General features: G+C 41.6%; 1 protein-coding gene across 2 annotated transcripts in view; it reads right to left on the bottom strand.

Annotated features, from left to right (window-relative positions):
• The window catches only part of LRRC1 (leucine rich repeat containing 1), a 94430-nt gene that overhangs the window by 61148 nt on the left and 6997 nt on the right, over positions 1-26285 (bottom strand). For both annotated transcript variants that reach the window (XM_044421535.1, XM_044421536.1), the window contains exon 2: positions 9467-9584. In XM_044421535.1, coding sequence (XP_044277470.1) covers positions 9467-9584 — 118 coding nt within the window. The remainder of the gene's footprint in view (positions 1-9466; positions 9585-26285) is intronic.

Raw genomic sequence — 26285 nt, 5'->3', positions numbered from 1 at the left:
CTGTAAGTGGTACTAGGAACCAAGTACAGCATGTATACAGATCAAGATATTCTAAGACTTTCACACGTTAGACACCTTGGCAATCCTTTCAGCTATCGTATATACTAGTGCACATATTTTAATAATGGGAGCGGCACTGCAGCAAAGATAAACTGTGTGCAAATGTGCATAGTGCCTTCAAGGTTATGAACATGAAAAACACGTGGGAAAAATAAAAGACAGCTTAAGGTGAAAGACTTTACAGTCCACACAGAAATTCCTGTCTTTTGCCCCCTGCTATACACTTTTTCTCCCAATCTATCTGAATCCCTTCCAACTCAGCACAGTTCCAGTCCTCTCCAAAATGACTGAAATTTTGACAAGGTTTGGCAAGGTTTCTATAAATGAGGAAATGTTCAAAAATTAGCACACATTTAAAGAGGAAAACAATTTAAACAGTTTCATTTGCATAACAGTGGATGTCAGGACAATAAACAAATAAGTGAATGCTGAATGTTTGTCATGCTTATTTGTAGTAATAAATACTTGAATGTCCTTATTCCATTTAATTAATGGCAATTTTAAAAACTGCAATACTTCAAGATTGACATATGGGCAAGTTCTTCCATATATTTGGAAGCTGGAAGGCACACTAAAACAATGAACAAAATCCCTTATTAACTGTGCAGAAGAAAGATGTATGCTTGATTATGAAGTCCTGCGGTTGATTTATACGGACATTTGTGCCTGTACAATCATTAACTAGGCAGGATAATTTTGAATGTTTCTTCTTAACTGAGTCAATCCTCTTGAATGTCGAAGAACTTTCTGACACAGCATACCAATGAATGTTCAATACTACAGTCAATAAATACACGTGATGTCCAGATACTCTAGCAGGCAACTTTACACAGGCATTGCTATACTATAAAGCTATCAAGTATAAACTCCTGTGACGTGGAACAATGCAAGCAGGCACACAGTCAAGTGAAAGTTGGGCCAGCTGCAGCAAAGAAAACCAAGGTATCTGTGCTCAAAGAAAGAGGATCTATTTTTCCCTCCCAAGCAGGATAGTTTTCACATTATTTATTGCAAGAGCTTAAATACGAATTGCAACTAGATCTGATAGTCTGACCATACTACAGTGTGCAAGTGTAATTAGGAAGACTGTTTGACAGTAATTCTTCGCACTGCTTCTCTGAAATGCTACCAGATTTCATGCAGCTTTGTTTTATTTGCTACAAGTGAAATGTCAGTCACTATGAGCCAAGGCCACGAGGGAGCAGGTCAATACGGCTGCATGCTCCAGACACAGAGGTGCATTGTGCTTCATACTCTTCCCCAACTCCTCCTATGAGGTTCCTGAACACAGCCCTGAAGGAAGGCAAAAGATCTTCCTTTGCACAGCTTCCCTGCCTTGCTGGAAGTATGAAACTGCTTGTAAATTTTGAGCTAATCTGAAAAGCAAAATTACATAATACCAAGACTTGCTGAATTGTTTACTTTCTTCATCAAGAATGAATGTGAGCAAGGTTCATCATCCTAATAATAATAATAATAATAGTCATAACAATAATAATCGGAAGAATAATAGGGTCTGTTGCCTCTGATGAGCCATCATTAAATTAGGCATTGCTAAGCCTAAACAACTGTATAATAGTTAGGCAGGTAGGCAAATTTCTAATGCAGCTAGTTAAGTAATTAAATCTACTTGGATGTCCAGGAACTTTCTGACATTGCATGCCAATGATGCTTTATATACATATGTGATCCCAGATGCTCTGGCAGATAGACTATACAAAGCCACCACTAAACAATAAAACTATCAAGTATAATCGCTTATGACACAGGGCAAGCAGGCATGCTGTCAAGCGAAAGTTAGGCCAGCTGAAGTCCGTGGAAATAGTTTTGCTGTAAATAAGAGCATGCATTTTCCTCTCTCAGACAGAATTGTTCTCTCATCAGTTGTTGCCAGAGCTTAAATGTGAATTTCAGCCCAAGCTGAGAGCTAGTTAAAAAAAAAATACAGTTAAACAAAAATGTGTGACTAATACCTCCCAGAATGAGGGGTTTTGTACAGAAATAAGAGGCTTGCATTCTCATTCAAACAATTGCAAACTCGTCTCTAACATCAGAAAAAGGAATTAATAATTTGGGTTTGCTGAAAAGATTAAAAAAAACCCCTTAGAGCAGTATATAAAGCTTTAGGAGCTAATGAACCCAGCAGTTAACCTATAGTTTGTTTGGGGTTAACTGAAGGGCTATTTAGCCCCTAAACAACCCAGCAGTCTGGGTTTGGACTCAGTAGGAGCTGATCATGGGTTGCTCAGCCAGAGTGGCTGAAGCAGGTGCTTCTTCCTGACAACCCATCAGTTGGGTTTGCATCATTACATGCAACCGGTGGCACAGCAAGCCAAAACAGATTTGTGCTCAGTGATGTCTGCCCACGCAGTCCCCAGTCAACTCTTTGCAACTAATCTGCAGGCAGCCCTCTGCAAAGAAGAAGCACTTCAACCAGCACACTGATTTACCACTTTAAAGGATTGTGAGGAGTCCTGTCTAGTTCATGCTGGTATCTTAACTGTCTCTGTAACCCCTTGTGTTTTAATTTTTAGCTTTTATAGCAAAAGCAAGGAAAATGTGGCCCTCTAGAAGCTGCTGAATAACAACTCCCATCAGCCAGTGCTGGAGGATGATAAAGAAGAATATTCAACACCACCACCTGAAGGACCACATGTGCCTCATCTCATTTCCCTTCGAGCTGCCACATTCTGGCATAATATGTCTGAGGATATGCCCCTGAGATTAGGAATCTCTTCTGCATTTCCTGATCCCACTTCTGTAGAACCATGGTTTTATCTACTACCCCAAGCCCTTCACTCAGAAGTTTCACACAACTATTACCACTGGCAAAATGAACAAGGATCAAATGGACCTGTCCAATACTTCTTTCTGCAGTTCCAAGTTCATTCACACATGCACACGTGGACTCACAAACACACCACACCATCCCATGCCAAACACAGATGAGCACCATACTGTACCAATGTGTTTACACAGCGAGCACCAGTGGTTGATGCAGGTTATGTTGCATGCAAATGCGGCAAAACCATCAGAAGTCAACTAGGCACTCTGACTTGCTAAAATAATTCTTCCCTACCCACCATTCATGGTGCTGGAGGAGACTCCTGCGAGTCCCTTGGACTGCAAGGCGATCAAACCAGTCAGTCCTAGAGGAGATCAACCCTGACTGCTCTTTAGAAGGCCAGATCCTGAAGATGAAACTCAAATACTTTGGCCACCTAATGAGAAGGAAGGACTCCCTGGAGAAGAGCCTAATGCTGGGAACAATGGATGGCAGAAGACGAAGGGGACAGCAGAGGATGAGGTGGCAGGATGGAGTCACGGAAGCAGTCAGCGTGAGCTTAAGTGGACTCCGGGAGATGGTGGAGGACAGGAAGGCCTGGAGGAATGTTGTCCATGGGGTCGCGATGGGTCGGACACGACTTCGCGGCTAACAACAACAACAACCCACCATTCAATCCAGTTGGAGTCAGAAAACAAACAAAAACCTATTCAGAAAAATCTCACTGTAGCAGAAGTATATCTTGAGAACTACAGGTCATGGCAAGTGAAATAGCTACACAAGGTACTAAGCTATACCAGGCAACATGTGCAGTCACTGAGGGAAAGAGCTAGTTGAAACAAGCACAAATAACAACACTGGAAACACTGTCCTTATGTGTATATCACTTTGTTACTGCTGTAGCTCTAACAGCAGCTACAACAGCAATGTGTCTGTTTTACATAAGGTATTTTTAAAACAACTTGGATATTAAGAAATATATCAGGGTTTTGACACCACTTCCTTAAATCTAATGAATCATGATGCCACCCAAGACTCTTGCAAAAGATGGGCCAAGGCCAGTTTTAAAAAAGCAGTAAAGGGAGGCATGGGTAAATATTATGTATTCCGCATCCTCCAAGTATAAATCTATGAAACAAACTTTACAGTCCCAGATTTCAGCAGTGGCCTGATCTGGAAAGAAACTTACTATTGTAAACATGCCACTAAAGTGGAAATACAAATGAATAAATTTATAATGGAACAACAGACTACAGAAAGATTCCAGAGTGACTTCATCAAAGAGCTGGTAAGCATAGGAAAGGTTTAGAGGAAAAGAGAGAGATAAGCTCTGTAGCAAATATTTGACAAAAATGGCATGGCCCTCCGATTTAAGCAGTTCACACAGTTCTATTTAAATGCATTGTTAACTATCTGCAGAAAAAGGCCAATAGTACAAAAAGAGAGCAATTGGATCACTGGACAGCTATAACACAAAAGCAAGCAAGCACTCTGCCAGTTGTGGTCAAAGGCCCAAACAAAGCAAGGCTGGGTTCCCTCCCAGGCACAGACCCTTGGTTAGATAACAGGCTAATGGGAACCACAGGTCCATTATGACAGCTTCTGACCCAGGCTATCTGGATGACACAACAGCTACGCTAGAGCAACGGTTCCGGGCAGCGATTCCCTTTAACTTGGCATCCATTTTTCATTTCAAAGCATACAGAAAAACACTGAAGCAAAAAATAATCATAATAAAGTTCACTTTTAATCATGCAAGCACTTGTAATAAAGGAACAGGTTGCACAGCCAAGCATCTAAAGAGCTGCTTTTCTTCCCCTTAATTATTTGTGAGGGCTGGGCATTTCTGCACTTGCATATATGACTCTTGCTACTGCCACTGCTTCTGTAAGCAGCAGCAGCGAGCTGCCAAGTACAGGAAAGAAACCAGACCTATTTTGTTTTATCAGAAGGGATGTGAAAGCTCTTTCCAGTTAGCTTGGCTTAGCTTGAAACTCGAATTGGAGGAGACCTTTTACAGAATAATCTGCTGAACATATGACGGGTGTCAAGCCACACCTTAAAGATACAGCTAGCAGCTATTTCCGTTTTCCCCTTTACTCAAAACTAAGTGCAAGGGGCATGATCCAGAATGGGTCCCAGTGTTGGAGGTAAGGCGCTTTAACCCTCTGCTCCCCATGCAGTCCTGGCTGGATGAAGCCACTGCTTCTACAATCTACATTTGTAATATTTGAATGTACTACTTGTACCCCCTGCATTCACTTGAAAGTGAGAAAAAGATGTAGCAGCTAGTTACATAATTGAAGTAATAGGTAGACCAATAGAACCTTCTGGCCCATTATTCCTTCCTTAAAAACATTTATCTTCCAGTACAATGGCCTAAGGCTTGCCTGGAGTAATAATAACAACATTTGTGTTCTGTGTTCAAGGGTCAAAGCATTTCATATGCTTTACCTGTTGTAATCCTTACAGCCACACTGTAAGAAAAGCCAGAAATGTTATCTAAACTTATGCCAAAGGCAATATCTGAATAAATTCAGACGGTGACTTGCAACACAGTCTCTTAGCTAGTTCTAGATGGAACATCATCATCAATTACCATATCAGTACTCTACCTCCCAATAGCTGAAACTCTCTGGGCAGTTTACAAAAGTTCATAAAAACAATATAATAATATGCCATAAAATTGTATAAAAATACTAAACATTTAAAATTTAAACCCACTAGAAATATATAATGAAGAAAAATCTGAGATAGGTAATCCCCTTGGATATCCCAGTGCATCTTCAGAAGCCTTGGCGTAACAGTCCATCTTAACCTGGTGCTGAAAAGATGACAAAGCTGGTACCACATGATCCTCCATGGGGAGGCCATTCCATAATTGTTATGGAAGGGAGGCCACCAGTGAGAAAGCCTCCCTCTTCTCACCTGAGTTGGCACCCAGATGAAAGTCCCAGATACTGAGCACAGTGTCCAAGTAGATTGCAGCTGGGAGAGGAACTCTGTCAAGTATTGTGGTTCCAAAGTGTGTAAGAGTAAGTTAACTCTAGCACCTTGAATTGGACTTGGAAGTGTACAGGCAGCCAGTGTAAGCAAGCAGAACTGGTCTTCTATGTTTAGACTTACAGGTCCCGGTAATTAATCAGGCTACTGTATTCTGCACAGGCTGCAGCTTCTGAACAATCTCCTAGAACAGACCCACACAGCCTGCATTGTAGTAATCTAGTTTAAAAATGACCAGAGTGTAGATTACTGAAACCAGGCTGTCCCTCGCCAGAAACGGGCATACCTGGGCCACCAGCTAAAGCCTATGAAGGGCACTTCATATCTCTGAGGTCACCTCATCCTCAAGTGACAAAGATGGATCAAGAACTACCCTCAAGCTACAAATCTAACTCTAAGGGAAGCGCAACCCCATCCAGAACAGGTTCAGCTACCTCCATCCAGTCAAATGAGCCACCCACTAATATCATCTTAGTCTTGTCTGGATTGAACTTTAGCTTGTCGTCCCTCCAGTTCATTACCATAGCTGGACACTAGTTTAGCACATCCACAGCCTCACCTGCTGAAGATGAAAAGGAGAAATAGAGCTGCATGTCATCAGCCTTACTGATGGCAACACACTCCAAAACTCCAGATGACACCACTCAGTGGCTTCATGTAGATGTTAAAAAGCATGGGGGACAGACCAGAGCCCTGAGAAACTTCATGCTGGAGAATCCACTGGGTTGAACAGTAGTCCCCTAGGACAACCTACTGGAGATGTTTCTGCAAATAGTAGCCAAGCCATTGCAATGCAGTTTCCCTCCTAGCAACTCAGAGAATAGCCCCAGAAGGATACTGTGATCAATGGTATAAAACGTTCCTGAGAGGTCTGAGAGTATCAATAGGGTCACAGTCCCCCATCTCTCTCCCACCATGGGCCATCAGTGTGGTGTAGTGGTTAAGAGCATGGAACTGGGACTCAGACGATCTGGGTTCTAGTGCCCGCTTGGCCATGGAGCCAACTGGGTGACTTTGGGCCAGGCACAGACTCTCAGCCAAACCTACCTCACAGGGTTGTTGTTGTGGGGATAAGATGGAGGAGAAGAATGATGTAAGCTACCTTGAGCCCTTTGTAGGAAAAAGGCAGGATATAAATCAGTCAATCAATCAAGCAAGCAAGCAAGCAGGGTAATCAAAGCTGTTCCTTTACCATAACCTGGTATGAAACCTGATTGAAATGGATCCAGATAATCAGTCCCATTCAAGAGTGCCTGAAGCTGGCTGACCACCAGCTGCTCAAGAAGCTTGCCCAGGAAGATTTGCTACAAGGCAAAACTTATTCAGAACTTCTGAGTCAAGGGAGGATTTCTTCAGGAGAGGCCCCACCACCACCTCTTTCAGGCAGCATGGGACCACTCCCTCTCACAAACGGGCATCAATCTCCTCCCTGGCCAAGCAGGCTGTTCCTTCCTTCCTGGCTTTTTAAGCCTCCCTCTTGTTGCCACCCTCTGAGTTGGCACTCAGATGAAGGTTCCAGATATTGAGTACAATGTCCCAGTAGACTGTGAACGGGAGAGGCAGGAGAGGCAAGGATCCAGGAGCTAGGTACCAGGAGCGCACCCTTGCTAGGAGGGGCAAAGATTCAGTGGCTGCACAAACTTCTTCAAGCGCTTCGTCAACATCCTTCAGCTGTACCAATTGAAACTCATCCAATAAAACTGGATCAGGCTATGCTCCAGGCATCTCACCTGGTCCAGCTCTATTAACTATGGTGCCTAAATCCCACCAGTTGCAAGAGACTTTTTTTTCTGGAAGAGCCCAGCAAATATATTAAAGTGGGTCTCAGGTGGTCCTAAGAAATCCTCCCTCTGGTACTAAGAAGGGGCAGAATGTAACAGGCCTTGAACAAAGTTTTCCTAGGAGGTAAACAGAAGTCTGAACTGAGACAGTGAAGGTGTTATTTCTTTGCTGTTCTCACCACCTCTAAGTATGCCCTACTGTAGACATACACCATGGTTTGATTGCATCCACTAGTTTTCCTGCACTCAAGATAACTCCCATGTTGTTTCAGCGCTCACAGCTAAAGATTATACCACAGAGCAGTTACAGTGGTACAACAGATTAGGAGCCCAGAAGCAATTGTGTCCACTGCCTGGGTCATCTCTGTGTGCCACAGCTCATCAGGGTTTCAACAGGAACGCCAGCCATATCAACCAGGATGCTCTTCAGAGTCCTCCAGAAACCACCCAGATCCATTAGTTTCCATCTTAACAGGTTCCCCATTCTTGCAGATGTGAACAGCTCGTTAGTCTTAATCTCAGCAGGCACTGATCTGACTATGACAAAGGGATTACATCAAAGCCCTTCACACTCAGAGCACTGCCCTCATATCTGGCAAAAAACCCAAGTCCAGTGTGTGTCCTGGTACATGTATTGGGCCAAAGATATGATGGGAGAAGTCCCATGGTTATCATGGAGGCTATGAAATCCTGAGCTGCCCCAAGCAAGAACCAACACCCTGGGGGACCCCAACATCACATTGGAGACCAGCTCTGTCAGCTCAGGTAGGGAGACCAATGTGCTGGAGGGTGGGTGGTACACCAACAGAATCCCCAATTGGTCCCACTGGCCCAACAAGGTGCAAACAGCCCAGATTAGTGGCCAGGCAGACAAGGCACCTGGAGAGAGAGATCGCGTTTTACAGAGTACTGTGTGCCTGCCTTTTTTTGCCATCTCTGTGCTCACAGCCTCTTCCAGCTATACATTTTCTGCCAGAATGATGCTGTAGAGCATCCAAGTCTGCTACTTTCAATCTACTGCTCTCTTTCCAACCCTCAAGCAGCTTGCAATATCCATTTTGGTTTACTTATATGCTTCCCAGTCCATTTGTGGGAACTATACATGTCTTTAAAACAGCCCACTGCAAACTTCTCTTGTCAAAATATTCTCAGAAACACATGCTGGAAATATATACTTTCTGCACCAGGAAGTTGTCAGGCACAGTGTTCTGCTGGGAATCTGAGTGAAGCCAATATTCACCACTATCTTCCATTTTTTGGCTGCATATTCACATTCCACAAACCAAAGCAACTTGGAACTATGAACTCCTCTACACCATGTACCTCACAAGGGTAGCCTAAACCCTTATTTATGTGTAATTTTTTCTTTGCATACACTGTAATATGGCCAGTCAAGGCACTGGATGTCTGAATCACATGATGATTCTACATGCCTGTATCTCAAATTCATGGCATCCCACATTAGACGGCTATAAGACATCCTCTATCCACCAAAGTGGCAGTAAGCCTACACAACATGAGACAGTTTCATATGGCCTACATACAATCAATGCAATGGCTAGACCAGCCCTAATTGCCTAACACTCGGGAAGGAGACTATCATATGAACGCATGACAGAAGTTGCATGAAAAGTCTATTGTACTACCCTAGCTCTTCATTTGCATATTATTTACTTGTGGGTACAATCTTTTACATTTCCAGGTGTGGAAAGAGAAAGCACCCCTACAAGTTATATTTGGCAACACAGTTATATACTATGATAAGATGAACTTTACTCATCTTGAACCATGCCAGAAGAGAATTGCCTAAAACAGATTTACACATATTCAAACTTACCATTTCGAGACAAATCAAGTTCTACCAACTGCATGAAGTTTGCGATCTCTGGAGGAAGTCGCTGAATTTCATTATCACTAAGTCCAAGTTTTCGTAACTTTATGAGCTGAAAGAAAGGCTGAAAGAGAAATGTTTTCTCAGTAAATCCACATGCAAAGTGCAGGCACATGTTTAAAAAAACACACACACAAGCAAGAGGCCATAGTAGCACCCAACTAAAGCACAAGGAGGCAAAAGGAGGCCTTCTAGATGTTTCTGACAACTCCCATCATCTGACAAATGGTCATATGGACTGAGGTATATGGAGGGTGTAATCCAAAACATCTGGAAGATATTGACACATTCACAGTAGTTTGGTCATCATGTGACCAACCCACATGGTGCACCCAACAGATGATCAGACTCAACAGGGGTTCTGCACCCCTGTGGCTATCCAAGGCACTGCAGTAGGAGTGACTCGTTTCCTCCCTTGTTGCTGTGGCTACAAGCTGTTTTTGGCACACCGTGGCTTCTTTCCCATTTTGTCCTTTTCCCCAGAGATCCTTCTTTGACAGCCATGGACAGCCCCTTCAAAGTTCTTAAGTTTTACTGTGGAGGGGCTGTTAGTGACTGGCAGACAATTTGCTCAAAAAGATCTTGTGCGCACAGGTTACTCAAGTGTGGCTTCCCCCCCCCTTTTTTTTTTTGCTTTTGCTCTTTACACCATACTTGTGTAAAGGACAGAAGGTTGAAATCTCAGCTGTGGCAACGTCCAGGCGTGGATACCTGATACCAGGATGAAGCAGGTAACAACCCTGGCCATTACACCAAACAGTTCCCCTGCCCCTTGGTTTCTCTTCATGCTGGGTGATCCTTACTCATGAAAAGAGGATCTGTGATTTATACTCCCTTTGTAAAGGAACCCAGAATGTTGATTGTTAGCTGTCAAAACTCTTTTTCCAAAGAAAAGGAGGGCAGAGTGCACTTTTCCCAAGCACCTAGAATCTTACAGACAAGACCAAAAGGCACACTATCCTGAGGACTGCCGGGAGGAAGAGGGATTGAAGGAACATGGGTAAAGCAGCCTCAACAACAACAGCCCATGAGATTGTTTAGTGGGAGCTGAATGCACCTGCACACACTGACAAAATATTCAGTCTCTTTTAGAAAGGAAAAACTGGGTTGTCCTGATATATGAAGTGGCCAATTATATGTTGCTAAAGAACATGCCCAAGAAGTGCTATTGTGGTCATCAGCGTCTGTTAAACTGTTGTTGCCCATGGACTACTTTTGATATCAGAGGCAAGATGCCTGCATATACCAACTGCTGGGGAGCTTGTGCAGGACAGAACTAATGTACCCATATCAATATGCCTTCTAAGGACGGGGGGGGGGGGGGCACAGTTGACGGATCCTGCGTACAGTTGGCTTGCCACTAAGCTGACGGAATGCTTGACTAGATGGACCATTGGCCTGAGCCTGTATGGCTTTTCTAAAGTTCTTATTTTTATGTTCTCCTTATGGGTTTTTCACAGGTGTTTGGTTGGCCACAATGGGAAGAGAATGCCGCACTACATGGGCTTTTGGCCTAATCCTGCAGAGCTGCTCTCATGTTCTTGTATACAAAGTCTATCCAATCAACAATTGCATGTCTTCTACCCAAAACCTCCTTACTTTATTCTCACATTTTATATCAATTAACTAAATGTGTACCAATTGGTCCTGCCTCCAACATCTGGCTGCACAATAAATGCTGTGAAAAGGATCTCAACACACAGGCAAATTTATACACAGGAGGAGATTCAATTGCAAACAGTGGGACTCATCCAAATAGGTGCTTTTTTGCAACAAGAGATAGATAAGATTTTCCTATTTGTTTTCCTAATTTGGACTATCTATTCCTTGAGACTGATTTGATGAAGTGGTTTCTGAGAGCACCAAGCAAACCAAGAACTCTAGATCTGCTGGTAGAGGACATTGTCCATTTCAGGTTTTAATTTAGCATGCAACAAAATGCTTGTTTTGAATTTTCATATGATTAATACTTTCATGCTGACCACATGGTACCTGTAGCATTTGGCAAAACTGTTAACATTAGCAGAAACCATCAGCAGGCAGTGTTAGACACAACCTGAATAATTGAGAGCTAGTGTGGGCAACTTACTAATGATGAGCTTGAAAATCTAATGTGTTAGGTAGGTGTGGGTGGGTTGGAGATCTTGACTGAAGTTCTTGCTCTGGTTTAAAACTTACAAAAACTTTAAAAACAGAAGGAAAAGTATTATGTACCCAAGAATTGCAACTCATCTGTAAAGAATTTAGAAGACCATGAAATTAGTAAAAGTGTCATAGCTGGTGATCACAATACATTTACTCTGCTTCATCATGTACACACACATAGGTGTCAATTGTGCAAACCAATAATTAAGCAGTTTCAAGTTGCAAAATCTTATGAAAAGCCAACGCTGCAAACAGGCAAGTAAAAACTAACACCACCAGTCTTTATTAGTGCCCTCTGAGCCAACCCAGCATGGCTGCCTTAATTACCTGTAAGATGCATAGGTGTAAAATTTCAATAAGGTTTATATTTTGGGTGTTTCACAACCTTCTACAGGTTGATCAGAGAAAGATCTAATTCAGGAGTAGACAATTTTAGGAGGTCTGGTAACCAACCTTGATCTAATTGAATGTTTGGCTGTTTGTTGTACACTTTTAAGATCGTAACTTACGTCCAATATGACTTAGACTTTATCAGAAATGCAAACCAGATAGTGGAGATGTCCAGTGCACCATCTTGTGCCGGTATGAGTTTTAGTTGTTAAGTTCTGACAATGCAGACAGAACCTGGATGTGTTCATCTGACCACCTATATATTTGATCCTAGTAGATCTGGTCTGTGGACCTAGATCCAGGGTCAGTGATTCTTTCAAAAAAAAGTTTTTAAAAGAGTCAGTAGTTTAGCCTCTCCTGAAGAAGCTGGAGTTGGATCCACAGGACCTTAGTGATTTTAGACCAGTAGTCAGTCTCCCAATTTTGGGCAAGGTGACCAATTTCATTTTCTGTATTATAATGATTATCTAGACACATTTCAACTGGATTGCAGGTTTGTTTTCAGGGTGGAGAAACCATGGTTATCCTGTGAGATGATATTTGCTAGGAGAAAAACAGGAGGCTTGCATCCCCATTGGTTGCAGCGTCCTGAGCTGGGACCTGACAGCACTATTTTACAGTGGTTCCATTTCTATGGGACAGTCAGTATGAGAAAGTGGTGCTACAGGGTTACAGTTCTGGTTCATGAGGAAACTGTATTTTGACATTCATCTTGGCCCTATTTTGTCCATTTATTTATTTATTTAAAACTATTCTATACTGTCCCATACTTAAAAGTCTTGGGACATTTACATGAAGGCAGGGATGGAGAGAAATGTTGTCAATATGCAGATGAAATGCAAATTCTACCTCCCTTTTTTATCAAATGCAGTGAGCTTAAGTGGACTTTGGGGGATGGTGGAGGACAGGAAGGCCTGGAGGAATGTTGTCCATGAGATTGGTCGGACGCAACTTCAACTTCTCAACTAACAACAAGTGAGGTAGTGAATATCCTGAGCTGGTACTTGGATTTTTGTTATGAGCTGAATGAGAACCAATAAACTTGAAACACAATACTGAAAAGCCAGAAGTTCTCTTCGTTCATCTGTCTAGTTAAGTAATACCCACCCAAGAAGGATCAAGTTTGTAGTTTGTGGGATGCTCACAGACCCAGCCTATCACTTGAGGCAAAAGCGATTTCAGTGGCATGAAATGGCATTATCCCATTTTATCACCCTACTTGGACAGAGATAGCCTAGCTATTGTTATCCATGGTAACCTCCAACCTGAATTGTTGCATTGCATTATACAGAGGGCTACCTCTGAAATCTGTTCAGAAATGTCCCTCTGTACAGACTAGAGAAGCAAATCTGCCTTCCAGGATTGGCCATTTTGAGCCTATTACACCAGTGCTGTGTCAACTGTACTAGGCATCAGCCAGCATCTAGATCTGATTCAAAGTGCCTGTGCTGACTTTTAAAGCCTAAACAGCTTTAGTGGAATGTCTTCTGTCATATGATCCTGCTCAATTGCTAAGGTTATCTTCAGAGACGGTGAGTTCCACTGCCACAAAAATGTTACAGACATCCAAGGAAAGAGCTTGCCTGTACAGTGGCCCCTGCCCACAGATTGCCATTCCCCAGAAGTTCTGCCTGACATCTTCACTGTTTATGTTTAGGCTCCAGTTTAAGACCTTCTTCTAGCATGCCTTTTATTTCTAATATGTTGTGTCCAATAGTAACTTTACTGAGGTTTTATTTTACTGATCAAAGGCATCAATATTTAATACATAAATATATGAATAAAATCCAGGTCTCTGTGCATTGTCTCTCATATGTATGCATCCCACAGGTGATACCCACTAGCCTTGGAAATAATACAGGTGTGAGCTCACTCCCCCACCATGCACAGGGTATGATTATCCTATGAGCCAGGCATCAATCTCTCAGATTCCAGATGTCACTTCTTCTCATGAGCCATTTGTCTTGAGTGTTCTGCCTGCAGGATGCTCTATTTTGAGAAAACCTTTATTTCCTAGCAGGAGAGAAACATGAAATCTGTTTTTATGATAAGCTGAGCGTTGTAATTATATGGCAAACAGCCAGTGATCTTTCAGTCCATACTCATAGTTTTACTCATACTTGTAGGATCATGAGAAGTATTACTTCTTCAGTTCTCTACAAAAAAGTTTCTAATCCCTTAAAGACAAGTGTTCTTGGCATATCCCTAGCTGGGAAAGCAGCCTGAAATTCAGAATGTAGCCTTTAAATCAATAACAATTAGTGCACAAAATGAATCAAGAGTCTCATTCCTAAAAGATTTGTAAGAGTTTGCATAAGAGAGACCACCCTGACAAGCAGTTCCTGCTACCACAGTTTTAGAACATAAGAAAGAACACAACAGGCAGCTTACGCCTCTGGCAAATCCCATGCGCCCTGCCTACTCGGATCCAAAAGCAGGACCTACCACTGGTAGAAAGATCTTTCAGAGCTTCAAGCTCAACTGGAAACAGGAGGAATCTGCAGAACTCTAAAGGAGTTCCACCAGCTAGGCCCAAACCAGCAACTATCATTTCTACTCATTTCAGGACTTCCTCTGGGAAGTACCAAATCACTGTGGCGGACAAGTGGTGGGTCCCACTTATAAAACAGAATTGGAAAGATCCAACTACTGAGGCCCTGAATTCTGGTAGATTCTGCTCACAGTGTGATAAATTGAGATTCTAGCAGTTAAGGGACAACTGTCAGAACAAATTAAAAACATGGTCATGTTTCTTGACCCTCTCATCTGAGCCATCTTCCCTAAATTCCAACAAAAAAATGCAAGATGCTGCACACTGAAAATACTTTCCTGCATGTGATGCAAGATTCATAAAATTGTCTGCTTCCATTTAGTTTAGAACCAAATCTAAAACCTTAGGATTCATTAATTAGAGTGCCTATTCCAAATCATTAAACCCCTCCCCTTGCAAAAAAAAGGTTCATGTTTAGGCAGAACAAGGTCTACAAATTTCAGCACTCTTTGCCCAGGACTTTTTTCTGTCTAGATATAACTACGATTGCATTTTTAAGGGTCCTTTCATTTGTTCAGCTCTGACAAAAAAAATGTTACCACTCTCCTTCTGAAAGCTATTATCTTAGTACATTCACAAACCCCCTCACAAACTACTCTACAGGTAAACATTATCAATCTGGAACAGTGCAAAAATACTGTATTAAGTAATATTCCAAACCCTAATTTTAGATAGTAGATTTTTTAAAAAATAGGACATGTATACATAAAGGCAGAAGACTGAGCAGCAATCATAAATGAACATCTGTTTAACATGAAGGACATTACTAATTAGGAATAAGCAGTTTATCAGTTTTACCAGCTATCGGATCACAAATGGAGGGTGTAAACATACTAATTATCTACTCCTACAAAACAGAAAACTAAACCTTATTCAAACATCAATAAAGAGTGCAAGTTATCATCATGCTTAATGCAAACAAGAAAACAATGCTGCAGATCAAATCATTTACAGTATATCGCTTTCTCTTCTCTCTTTTCTTCTTTCTTAGCTAGAACTTGGTGCTACATGATCAAGTATCTGAAAGCCTCAAGCTCACGTGCTACGCTCACGTGCTACCTTTTCCTCTCGTGTGCAGTGATTCCCTGCCTATGATTTGAGAAAACTATGAATTGCATGGAAAATCAGCACGGGCTGGGGCCAGTCTTGCTTGAGGTGCAGTGAAGTCCCACTTCAACCAGGAGAGAACCATCTGGGCCGACCCAAGCCCCACCACTACTGCTTCCAGCAGGTACTCCAGAGTGCCTCCTCAACCACTCTCCCACTATGCCAGTTGCCAGGCATTGGGGGTGGGGGGGACATCCCAGTAAACTGCCTGCACTGGTTTTCTCCTGGAACAACCTTCTATGGTTAGAAAAGATGCACCAGATGCTTCACCCACCACCAGGGCTTCTAGGAAAAAAGTTAAGGAGAGAACGGGAAGCAGGTGCAACAGCAGAAGCAGTTATAAGGAAGGGGTAAGATACAGGAAAGAGAAGGAGAAATGGAAGGTATAGGAGAGTCCAATGCAGCAGCGATTGTGCTCTCTTGCTTCAGGCTGGGATGAACTATGGATACTACACAAATAATGGCTCATCTCCAACCACAATCAATGTCATGGATGAGAGAAAAGCCCATGAGCCCAAGGCTCAACACTGCCCATTTCTTGGTTTGGCATTATGCCTGAACCATCCCTGCGTTTGCAGAGTAGCCAATAGGGTAATAAAAGCCCTAATGAAAAGTAGAATCAGAAATCAGGTCAATCAAGGAAAGAGAAATAAATAAGTGAATTCTGTATTTTAAATGCATGCAAACATAATGCTGACATGCAATGGACACAAACACTGGCGCACCTTAACCCCACTAGCCAAAACAGGGTAACAATTTACTTTGTCCATGTCTCATCAGGGCTGACTCTGCTTTACAGCAGTGTCTGCTTGTCAAAGACCACGAATGGAACAGCTTCTTCACAATGTAGTTTAAGCTAATCCAAGTGTAAAAGTGAGTGTGCGTGTGACACATGCATTTGAGCACTACGGGAATGTACAACAATTTATCTATAACTAAATAGGCAGAAAACAGGCCGACACTGAGATGCCATATTTTACAACCGTATGCCATACAGTGAGCTTAACCAAAAATTGGGATGCCATCTTTCAAATGGCATTTTTTCCTTATCCGGCTCCTCAAATCTCATGGAATTCAACAGGAATGCAAGACTGTGTTGAGCTTTAGCATTCTGTGTATAACCCATCATTTGAAGTACGCTCATACCTGTGTGAAGGTGCCATGCAGCTTTAACTTTCTGTAACTATCAATTAAGATTTTGAAAAATATAATCACACCCAAATATCTGTGAGCAATGGAGGCATCTTATACATCAACTGCAACCTTTCTTCACCTTGTCTAAAAGCCAATCAGGAAGTACTAAATAGCAGAGAGAGTAGACATCTTTATTGTACTTTAACAGATTAAGTAAAGACATAGGAGAGACTTACTGAGCCTCAAGTTGAAACTGAAACTCTCCAAAAACTGAACTGCATTGCCTTGAATGATTCGCTACCACAAAGTCACTGTGGACTGTCACTGAAATAACATGAAAGAGCTTGAATGTACCTCTGTGCTCCACCCAGTTCACATAACAGGTTTCTCTGCATACTGGAAAGGAGGGTTTCATGCCACTCCCCCACTAAGCATTGTCAGCATTATCCCAAGGCCGAACATATAAATTAGGGCCATTTTTCACCCAGCAAGCACTGAACAATTCGCCATATTTCCAAGATAGCCATTGGAGAACATTAAGAGTTTCTGTCAGAGGAATGGTTGCACAAGACACTAGCGATCAGACACAGCTACTGTTAGTGGGATTTTAGCCCATGAAATGTTAACTGGTTATCAGAGCCCTCTAGCAAAGCTGCTCATAACCCACTGAACTCAAAGGAATACACAGCAAGGACCTTTGTGGTTCTCCTGCTCTGCAAAAAAAATCGGATGGCTCATTTCACCTAAGTCTTTCCCACCACTCAGGAAGAGGAAGGGCAGAAGCACTTCTAGGATATACCGTATCCCAGCTGAGTCTCATTCCTCCTCTCCTTGCCATCTGGATGCCCTACAATGCTGACTCTGAGGCCTGTCTTTGACCTCAGAGCTGAGCGAGTGCCATTTTCCATGCTGGCTCCAAGGGCAGGGGGGGCTGCTCTGACCTCAGAGCCCCAGCTTAGCCCTTAGCATGAGTCTCTGCAGTGGAGCTGGGGCTTCAAGTCAGAGGCTGCAGCTTCAGCATCCACGGCCATCTCAACTCTGTCTGGCAGCCACAGAACTAGGCCCTAATAATACCTATCAATGAAGATTTCTGGAAAGGAAAGGATGATGTATGGACCAAACTTTTCATCTCCAGTTCTTATAAGCTCATTCAGGATGCACCCTTTTATCTTATTACTCTTTCCCCCCAAAATCAATTAATCAAAGCCATCAGTGAAGCATTACAACTCTACCATTCATATAACAATCATTGGGAGACAGCAAACCACTGAACAGCCTAAACTCATATTCAACTGGCAGATCTAACTTTGATTTACAAATTGTTTTAGTTCCCAGTAAGTAGTGAAGAGTTGCATCCTTACATGCGAAAGCATGGATCGATCCTTTTGCCTTAGAATAAAAAGCAGAACAAAGTGCCAAAACCCAAAATCCATCTCCTAGTTCTCTTTACGGACTCAGTTTTAAATCCCTGTTAAGACCAGGCAAGGAACAAGTTCTATTTAGACCAGCAGTTTGAAAGTATTTGCAACTGATAGGCAGTTCTTAAATAAATCTTGACACAGAATTGGACGGAATTAGGCATTTCAAAGTAGTATTAGTCTGCCGTTGTTCTCCTTCTCTTAGTAAGACCCAGAAGATAGATTAGGGGCTCTGGTAAGCAGCAGCAGCTAGACCACGGTGCTAATGAGAAAAAGTACATTACTGTCATGCCTATGCAATAAAAGCACCTGCTTTCTTTATGAGGGAGAACCAGATCTGTCATCCACTTTTAAGTCACCTCAGTTTTAATGAGCGGGTGAGCCCTAACCCACAGCTGAGTTCAGGAAAAAAGCAGCTCATAATACCTCCCACTCACAGTTTGTTTTGGATGTCAATCAGTTTAAATGATGGAGTCACAGAAACAGGAACTGTCTTTTGTTCTTTCTGCTTAACATAAATGAGGCTAACCCTTTCATGAAACATCCAAACAAACAAACAAAAAAAGAAGTTATAGCTTCTTAGGAGTCAGTCCTGCACAAGGATGGAGGAAAAAAATCTAAACTGCTAGCCACACCAGCAGCAATTTTCTAGGTTCTGGAATGCTCCCAGCCATGCCCAAGCATGCTACTGGGGGAAGGGGTTGCCTCACAGGATCACCATCCTCATGCTTAACACACAGTAACAAAAGGATGGTGAACTGCGAAGTGAATTAGTGCTCCACTTCTGGATTTGGTTACCATAGGTCTCAACTTTTTCCACTCATTTGTAAAGCTGAGGGACAGATTTTAATCCATCATGTTATTGTAATATTCCAAACCATTTTTGTAAAGACTTTTTTGAAAAATGATCTGGAATGACATACATTGTGGAAACACATTGAGCGGTTTGTTAGAGAAGGATGGAACAGAAGAAGCCTTGTGCTTTTCATATCTGCAAATCATACGGATTGTGTAAAATTGGAACAGTCAAAGCACGTTCATTAAGGGCTACTAAATGGGTGCCACTTTAGCATGAAACTGCTCATGTAGACAGGTGACTTTCTCTATGTCAAAAGAAGCACTGAAAAGGCTTTACACTGCATGGATCATGTATCCATGTCAATGACTTCTCTCATTGGGCCAGTGTGCACAATTAAAACAGCTTCACCCTGGCTTACTTAAGCCACAGTGGGCTTTGTCACGTTCTGGTCTCATTTTGCATAGTCAATCCCCCTGCAGGCATTGTCAGGGTTTGCAAACCCAGCAGGGTGCCATCCGTGAGGGTTAAACAATCTTTTTTATTTTTGAAAAAATATTCAAAATACACACAATAAAAACAAAACTCATAATCTGCACAAATATAAAATAGCAAAATATTGTTGCTGTCGTCATCATCGAACAATACAATAACAACAGTGCAACCTTCCACCAGGACAACAGATACATGATACTTAAGTATAAAATCATTTATTCCTCTAGCTAGCCCTGTTTCCATTTCCCTTCCAAAAGTACATTGAATCTTATAATGGTTCCCAAACCCTTTCCCTTGACTAAAAAAATATTCAATAAATGGACTTCAAATATCTTCAGAATTATTTTTACTTATCAAGTTTTTTCAATTTAATATCACAAGTTAGCTTATCATTAATAGCTACATTCCAGACTTTTTTATACCACTCATTTGATAGTCAGATTTTACTTTCCAGTTTCTTGGTATTATTTGTCTTACTGCTGTAACCAAATTTGTCACCAGTTCTTTAATATTTTGTCCCCCTTGTTCTCTAAAGAATTATAACACCCATTCAGGATCTACTTCAATATTTAGATTCAATATTTTACTAATTTCTTTGAAAACCATTTTCCAAAACTTATTTATATATTTACTTTCCCACCACATATGGAAATATGTATCCACTTCCTGGTACATCTCCACCCTATTCCGGAATATTTATTATTCATGTAATTCAATTTTACCATTACATTGGTACCATTACCAGTAACATTTCCAAACTAATTTGTAGAAGTTTTCTTTATTTTTTATCAACATACATTTTAAAGTATCCTTATCCCACACATTCCTCCATTCTTCACTACTAAGAAACAACCTCTGAATAACCCGCGGGCATCCAGAGAAGCCAGGAACTGAACCTGGATCTTCCACATTCAAGGCACGTGGTTCACCACCGAGCTGCATGCCCTCGTCAGCCAAAGCAAAGGCTCTCTGCCAGAGATACATCAGAATTACTGCTACAGCTTAGCTTTCATGCTCTCACTTCAGTAACGCAATGCACTGAGATGGTTGCTTTGTTTTATTCTCCCACAGGCAGGGATTTACTACACGCACGCACACACACACTTCATGTAGAATGAGCAGCAATAGCAATAAAGATTAAAGAGCATCTGCTGGGAGACTCATCAGATCACAGTAGTGAGGGGGAACGCTTTCACCTCCAGCTGCTGCAGAGGAACCTATAATCATATATTATTACTGGATGCTTCTGAATCTGGGGCTAGTTTAACTGGAAACCATGAAGCACCTCTCTTTGTCAAGGTCTGGGTCATATACTGATCAAGCTGGATAGACACACTTAGCAGAAAACATGTACACAGGTAAGACAGCTCATGAGAAGAGCTGGCCACTGAGACTGGAGTCATGTCTGAAGAAGTATTTCTCCCCGGAACAGCTAGTGCAGTTTGTACTGCATTCAGGGTACAAACAATTAGTGCTTCTCTACTAGATTTGGTTATAGAAAAACAAGTTCCTCAAGATGTCCAACTTTCATCGTTATGTCTCTGCATCTCCAGGATATAACTGGCTAGAAAGACTATTTCAAAAAACAGACTGAAGTCCAGCCAACTGATAGCAGCCTCCCCCAAAGCGGTCCCCTCCAGATGTTATACGTTATATGAAGGTATGTTTACTACAAGTTCCACCAGCAAGCAATGTTGGCTGATGATGATGGGAGATGTAATCCAATACATCTCAAGGGTTTCAGGATGGGGAAGGCTGCTCTTAGCAACCCAGCAGAAGAAGCTGGGTGGGCTTGGACTTATTTGCCTGCACTTTGCAGGTGGAAACTGAGCGACCACAAAAAGCAAAGTCAGGATTACTGGGAAATGGAAGCACCATGTGAAATACTTGTCTCTCCTTAACCAGAAAATGAACAGAACAGTACCATGAACACACCCTTTATATATTATTACAGAAATGCAGTTAAAAGTTGAAAATGTTTACATGCAATCTGTCTGTATTCAGAACTTTTTGGCAAATCACACCTCTACTTTTAAACCACTAAAATGTGCATTTCTAACTCTCTCCCTCTCTGTATATATATGTTTAAACAGATGTTTTCCCTCAAAATAGCAAGTATCTACAAAAATAGGCAATAACGTAGTATACTACATTAAGCAATTACAGCTTAAGAAGAGAAGACATTAAACTTTGATATTTATTGCTACTTTCAAATACCAAATTACATCAAAAAAGGAAAAGGTGTGAGACACTTCTACATACACACCCTCCCTCACACTAATCTCCATACTACTGTCCACGCATCTCTGCAAGTAAGCCTGTAAAGTATAGGGCCAGTTCACATGTCATTGTGGCAATTCCCAGTATATTTAACTCAAGAATTATAGGATGATAGAAACATGCAAACCACAAGCTCATCACTTCCACTTTTATTTACCAGCCTAGGAACAGTCATTCTTGCAGTGCTTTGTGATGTGTTTAACTCTGAGTTATTTATGGGTTAAACAATCCAGAATAACCCAACAACAAACTACAGACACCTTTTGAATTAATTCTGTTTAAGCCATAAATAACCCAGGGTTTCTGGGTTCACACATCACAAAACAACAATGGGTTTTCCTGAGTTCTTCACGAAGAACAAAAATGACAAGCATGCTGTACTCTTCCCTGTAATTCCTTGGTTAAACAACCCACTGTGCTGTGTCCCAAGTTCAAAAGAGGAATCTTGTATAAGGTTTCTTTCACTCCTGCGAATAGGGACAGATAATACCATTTTAATTTTTTGTTGAGAAGGTACACAAAATACACAAAATACACAAAAATAGGGAATGGAGTAACTTGGTACAGTGATCACACAGGAAAAAATGAATTTGGTCCCATGCAAAATGGTCCTACTGTGGTCACACACAGAGCTCATTTCTTCTCCTTGAACGCCTAAGTCTTTCCTTACTATTACCATCTTTTATATACCCAGTCAGACTCCTAAACTCAAGGCATTCTCTATTGCTCTACCTTTTAAACTCATACTTGATGTCAGAATTCTGTCCTCTGCCAGGGCTGGTTCACAGATTCACTTCACAACACATGGGGTAAAACGCCTGCAGTTGACTTTTTAAAATTGTATCTAAACAATGCAATAGCAAAGCAAAGCCCTCCAGGGAGCAAAATGAAGTGACATAATATGGGAAAGCAAAGGTATTAAATTACCAGATCACAAATCTGATTGATAGTAATTAGATGCAACTACATACAGGCATGGATCCTGCAGTTTTAAGATGCCTGAGATATAGCTTTGCACTTCAGAACAACACAGAGAAGTGTGTCCTAATAGTGGAAAAGAGTGATAGGACATGACAAATATATCCAGAGTTTAATTAGATTTCTGAAGAACTGTACTTCTGTCTAACTGGCTCAGCACTGGAGGTATGTCAAGTGCATTCAAATTGCTTTCAATAATACTAGAATGAGTTTGTTAGGCTGCATTCCCATAGACACTTTCCTGGAAGAAGCTCCACTGAACTCAGTGAGGCATACTTCTCAGCAGATCTGAATAGGATTGCACTGTAAATGAAAACTATTGAACCAATGGCTAACCAATGATTGTAAGCAGCCACACTCCTTTTAATAATGGCAATGTTTTATTAAAAGAAACACTGTAGAGTGACACATAAAACACCCTTTAAGAGAGTGTAAGTCTTTGTTTTAAACCGTGACCTACAGTGCCTTTTGTTTTAAACAATGACCTGGTTCACATGATGAAATCCATTTATTTTTTTTATTTTTTTGGGGAACAAGTGGAAGCAAGCCAGCATGCTGGCTCCCAGCTGCCCACTCATTTCTGTTGTGCTAAACAATCCAGAGATGCTCTGCCTTGCTCTCCATGGCTTCTGAACAGGGTTACTCTGGCTTCTCGATGCAGAAACAATCCAGAGTTATAACCTATAGTTTGTTCTTGAGTTATAACTCTGGATTGTTTAGCACAATGGAGATGGGCATAGTCAGGAGCCAGCATATATCATACCAGAACACCCATGGCTAACAAAACATGGGTTGTTTCATCACACCAACCAAATCACTGTGACTATCCATGTAATTCTTCATTCATGTTGAGCCAAAGAGTTTCAAGATACTGATGGTTACTGATAGATACTAAAGTCTTTTAAAAATGATACAAGCTAGAAATAAATTTGATTTGTAATAGAAATGTTATTTAAGACAACTAGTGGCTTAGCAATCACTACTTTTACAGAAAATTCAAGTGAAAAGAATCCAAATGTAACCATCTATTAATCATTATCAAATCACCAGAAAACATAAAAATATACCTTTTTTTGCCTATGGCTGTGATACCTGAGAAGTGCTTTGTCATGAGCACCTCTATTTCCTTTTCCCTTCCTAGCAGATCAAGACAAAAGGCTTTGAACTATAGTCCATTATCCAGTTAGGCTGGCCAGTAAGGGCTGGTTTTGCAATACAGAGTGAGTATTATAAAATATAAGATGCATCTATCAAGTATTTATTTATTTATTTAAACAATTTGTATGCCGTCCATTACTGTTGTCTCTGGAAGGCTTACAACATTATTTCAGAATAAAATTAATTAACTATTCCACCCTGAGTCTCATTTAAAATATAAATATCACTAAAATTATATGTTAAAATATTGGCCAAATAAAAAGTAAATAAACTCTCTAATTGTGTAGTTAGTTCTTGCCCATACCAGGAGTTGATTCCAAACTGAATTCCGCTCCAAACAAAATTGGCTCCACCCTCAAGAAGGTTCACACTGCTTGTGGGCCAGACAGTGGGAATGCCAGATTTAACTGGTCAGCTTATTTGACCATTCACACCCCTCCCCTGACCTCTCTGTTCTACAACCCCATCCCCCATCCCCAAGAGGTGGTCTGGTTATCTCCAGCTGCTTGGCTCATTCAATAGCTCATTAACTTTGGCATTTCAGACAAGCATTCTGACCCAGCCTCTTCTAGTTCAGCTTCGCAGCCTAAAATATCTATATTGGAATAATGCATTTTGGGAGAAGTGGGGCAAAGCCCTACATACTTGCTCTAAGAGCCCCTCTCTAACCTTTCCACTCTTCCATTTACCAAGCATTTATCCTAAATGACTCTCTCACATGATCAAATCAGGATCAGTTGTAAATTATCTCACACATAGTGTGGGAATAGAGCTGGACACAACAACATCCTGTAAGAGGAACAGAAGCCAAAAGGTGAGGAATCACCTGTAAAAACATCATGAGCAACTGTTAGAGCAACTGTTAAAACAACAACACCAGTGTTCCTTTAGTCACAATACATTCTTTTGGAGCTCCTGAGATATGTGACATGCTAATCACTGAGTATCTCTCAGAATTACCATGACCCAAATTTAAAAAGCAGCAAGAAACAGTCAATCCAGTGATGAACTAGAACTAGCGTAGACATCTGATGAAATTCTGAACACCAGCCTCCATCATCTCCAGCCAACATGGCAAGGGTTCATGGGAGTTAAGGTCCAAACGCCTGGGAAGTGCTGAGTTGACTACCCATGACCAAGAAGGCACATGACACAGTTCTACCACTGAAGCTAAATTGGAGCTTTCCAAGGAAATGTAAGCAAGGGGTGCTCAGCTTCTCGGAAGAAGAGCAGTATACAATTGCAGTGACTATAATTACCTGGTGTCACATATATAAGGCCTTTCTCATTGGACAGTACCAGCTACATACCCACTCTTAATCTTGCTATTCTAGAGAATCTGGACATTTCAAAAGAACGATCTACTCCAACAGTAAAACTTGGCAGGTGAAAATATACTTTTTCTTAAAATAACACTAAGTAAATGAGAATAACCCTCAAAATGCAATCTAGTAACCATTCATACACCCAAAGCAGGATCATTTTGTCAGAATTAAGCCAAATCTGTTTTCTCTTCTTGGAAACAAAATGTTGCATTAGATCAGGCTTCCCCAACTTAGTGCCTTCCAGATTTTCTGGTCTATGGGGCTCATCTCCGCTTACCACTGCCATGGTAGCTGGCGTTAACAGGAGCTGTAATCCAATTGCTGCCTGCAGAGAAAAAGTAATGGCTGCAATGCTCAATCTGGACATCACACTGCAGGTTCTGTTTACATTGTACATGTGAAGAGGGCTCCATATATAAGAAAGCGAATCAGGGTCACACAACCTGGGCAGATCCCTGCCAACCATGTGCAGCATGCAGATGTCTAGCAAGAGGAATAGCTAGGAAGCAGAACAAATTTGGAGCCGGCACTGCTGCCTTGCTGCCCCTTGCACACAAGGAAACTGTTTACACAAGAACAATGAAAAGGACTCAAATCAGCGTTAGCACAAACTACAGTTTGAAAGCCCACTTCAAGCCATGGGCCCAGTTCACATAGCCAACAACTGAGTTGTTTAAAGGAAACAAATGCTGGGTAATTGTGAATGTTGCAACATGCTACAGCAAGCCCATTAGAAACTATGGTTTGTCATTTCAGACAGCCACCTACCCACAGTTTGCTCTGGAGAGCCAGTGTGGTGTAGTGGTTAAGAGCATGGGACTGGGACTCAGACGATCCGGGTTCTAGTCCCCGCTCAGCCATGGCACCAACTGGGTGACTTTTGGCCAGTCACAGACTCTCAGCCCAACCTGCCTCACAGGGTTGTTGTTGTGGGGATAAGATGGAGGAGGAGATGTAAGCTGCCTTGAGCCCTTTGTAGGAAAAAGGC

Source organism: Varanus komodoensis, unplaced genomic scaffold, assembly GCF_004798865.1.
Source record: "Varanus komodoensis strain SLA01 unplaced genomic scaffold, ASM479886v1 scaffold12, whole genome shotgun sequence".
Classification (NCBI taxonomy): domain Eukaryota; kingdom Metazoa; phylum Chordata; class Lepidosauria; order Squamata; family Varanidae; genus Varanus; species Varanus komodoensis.
The sequence above is the reverse complement of the archived record's forward strand: the minus strand, read 5'-3'. Positions and strand labels throughout refer to the sequence as shown.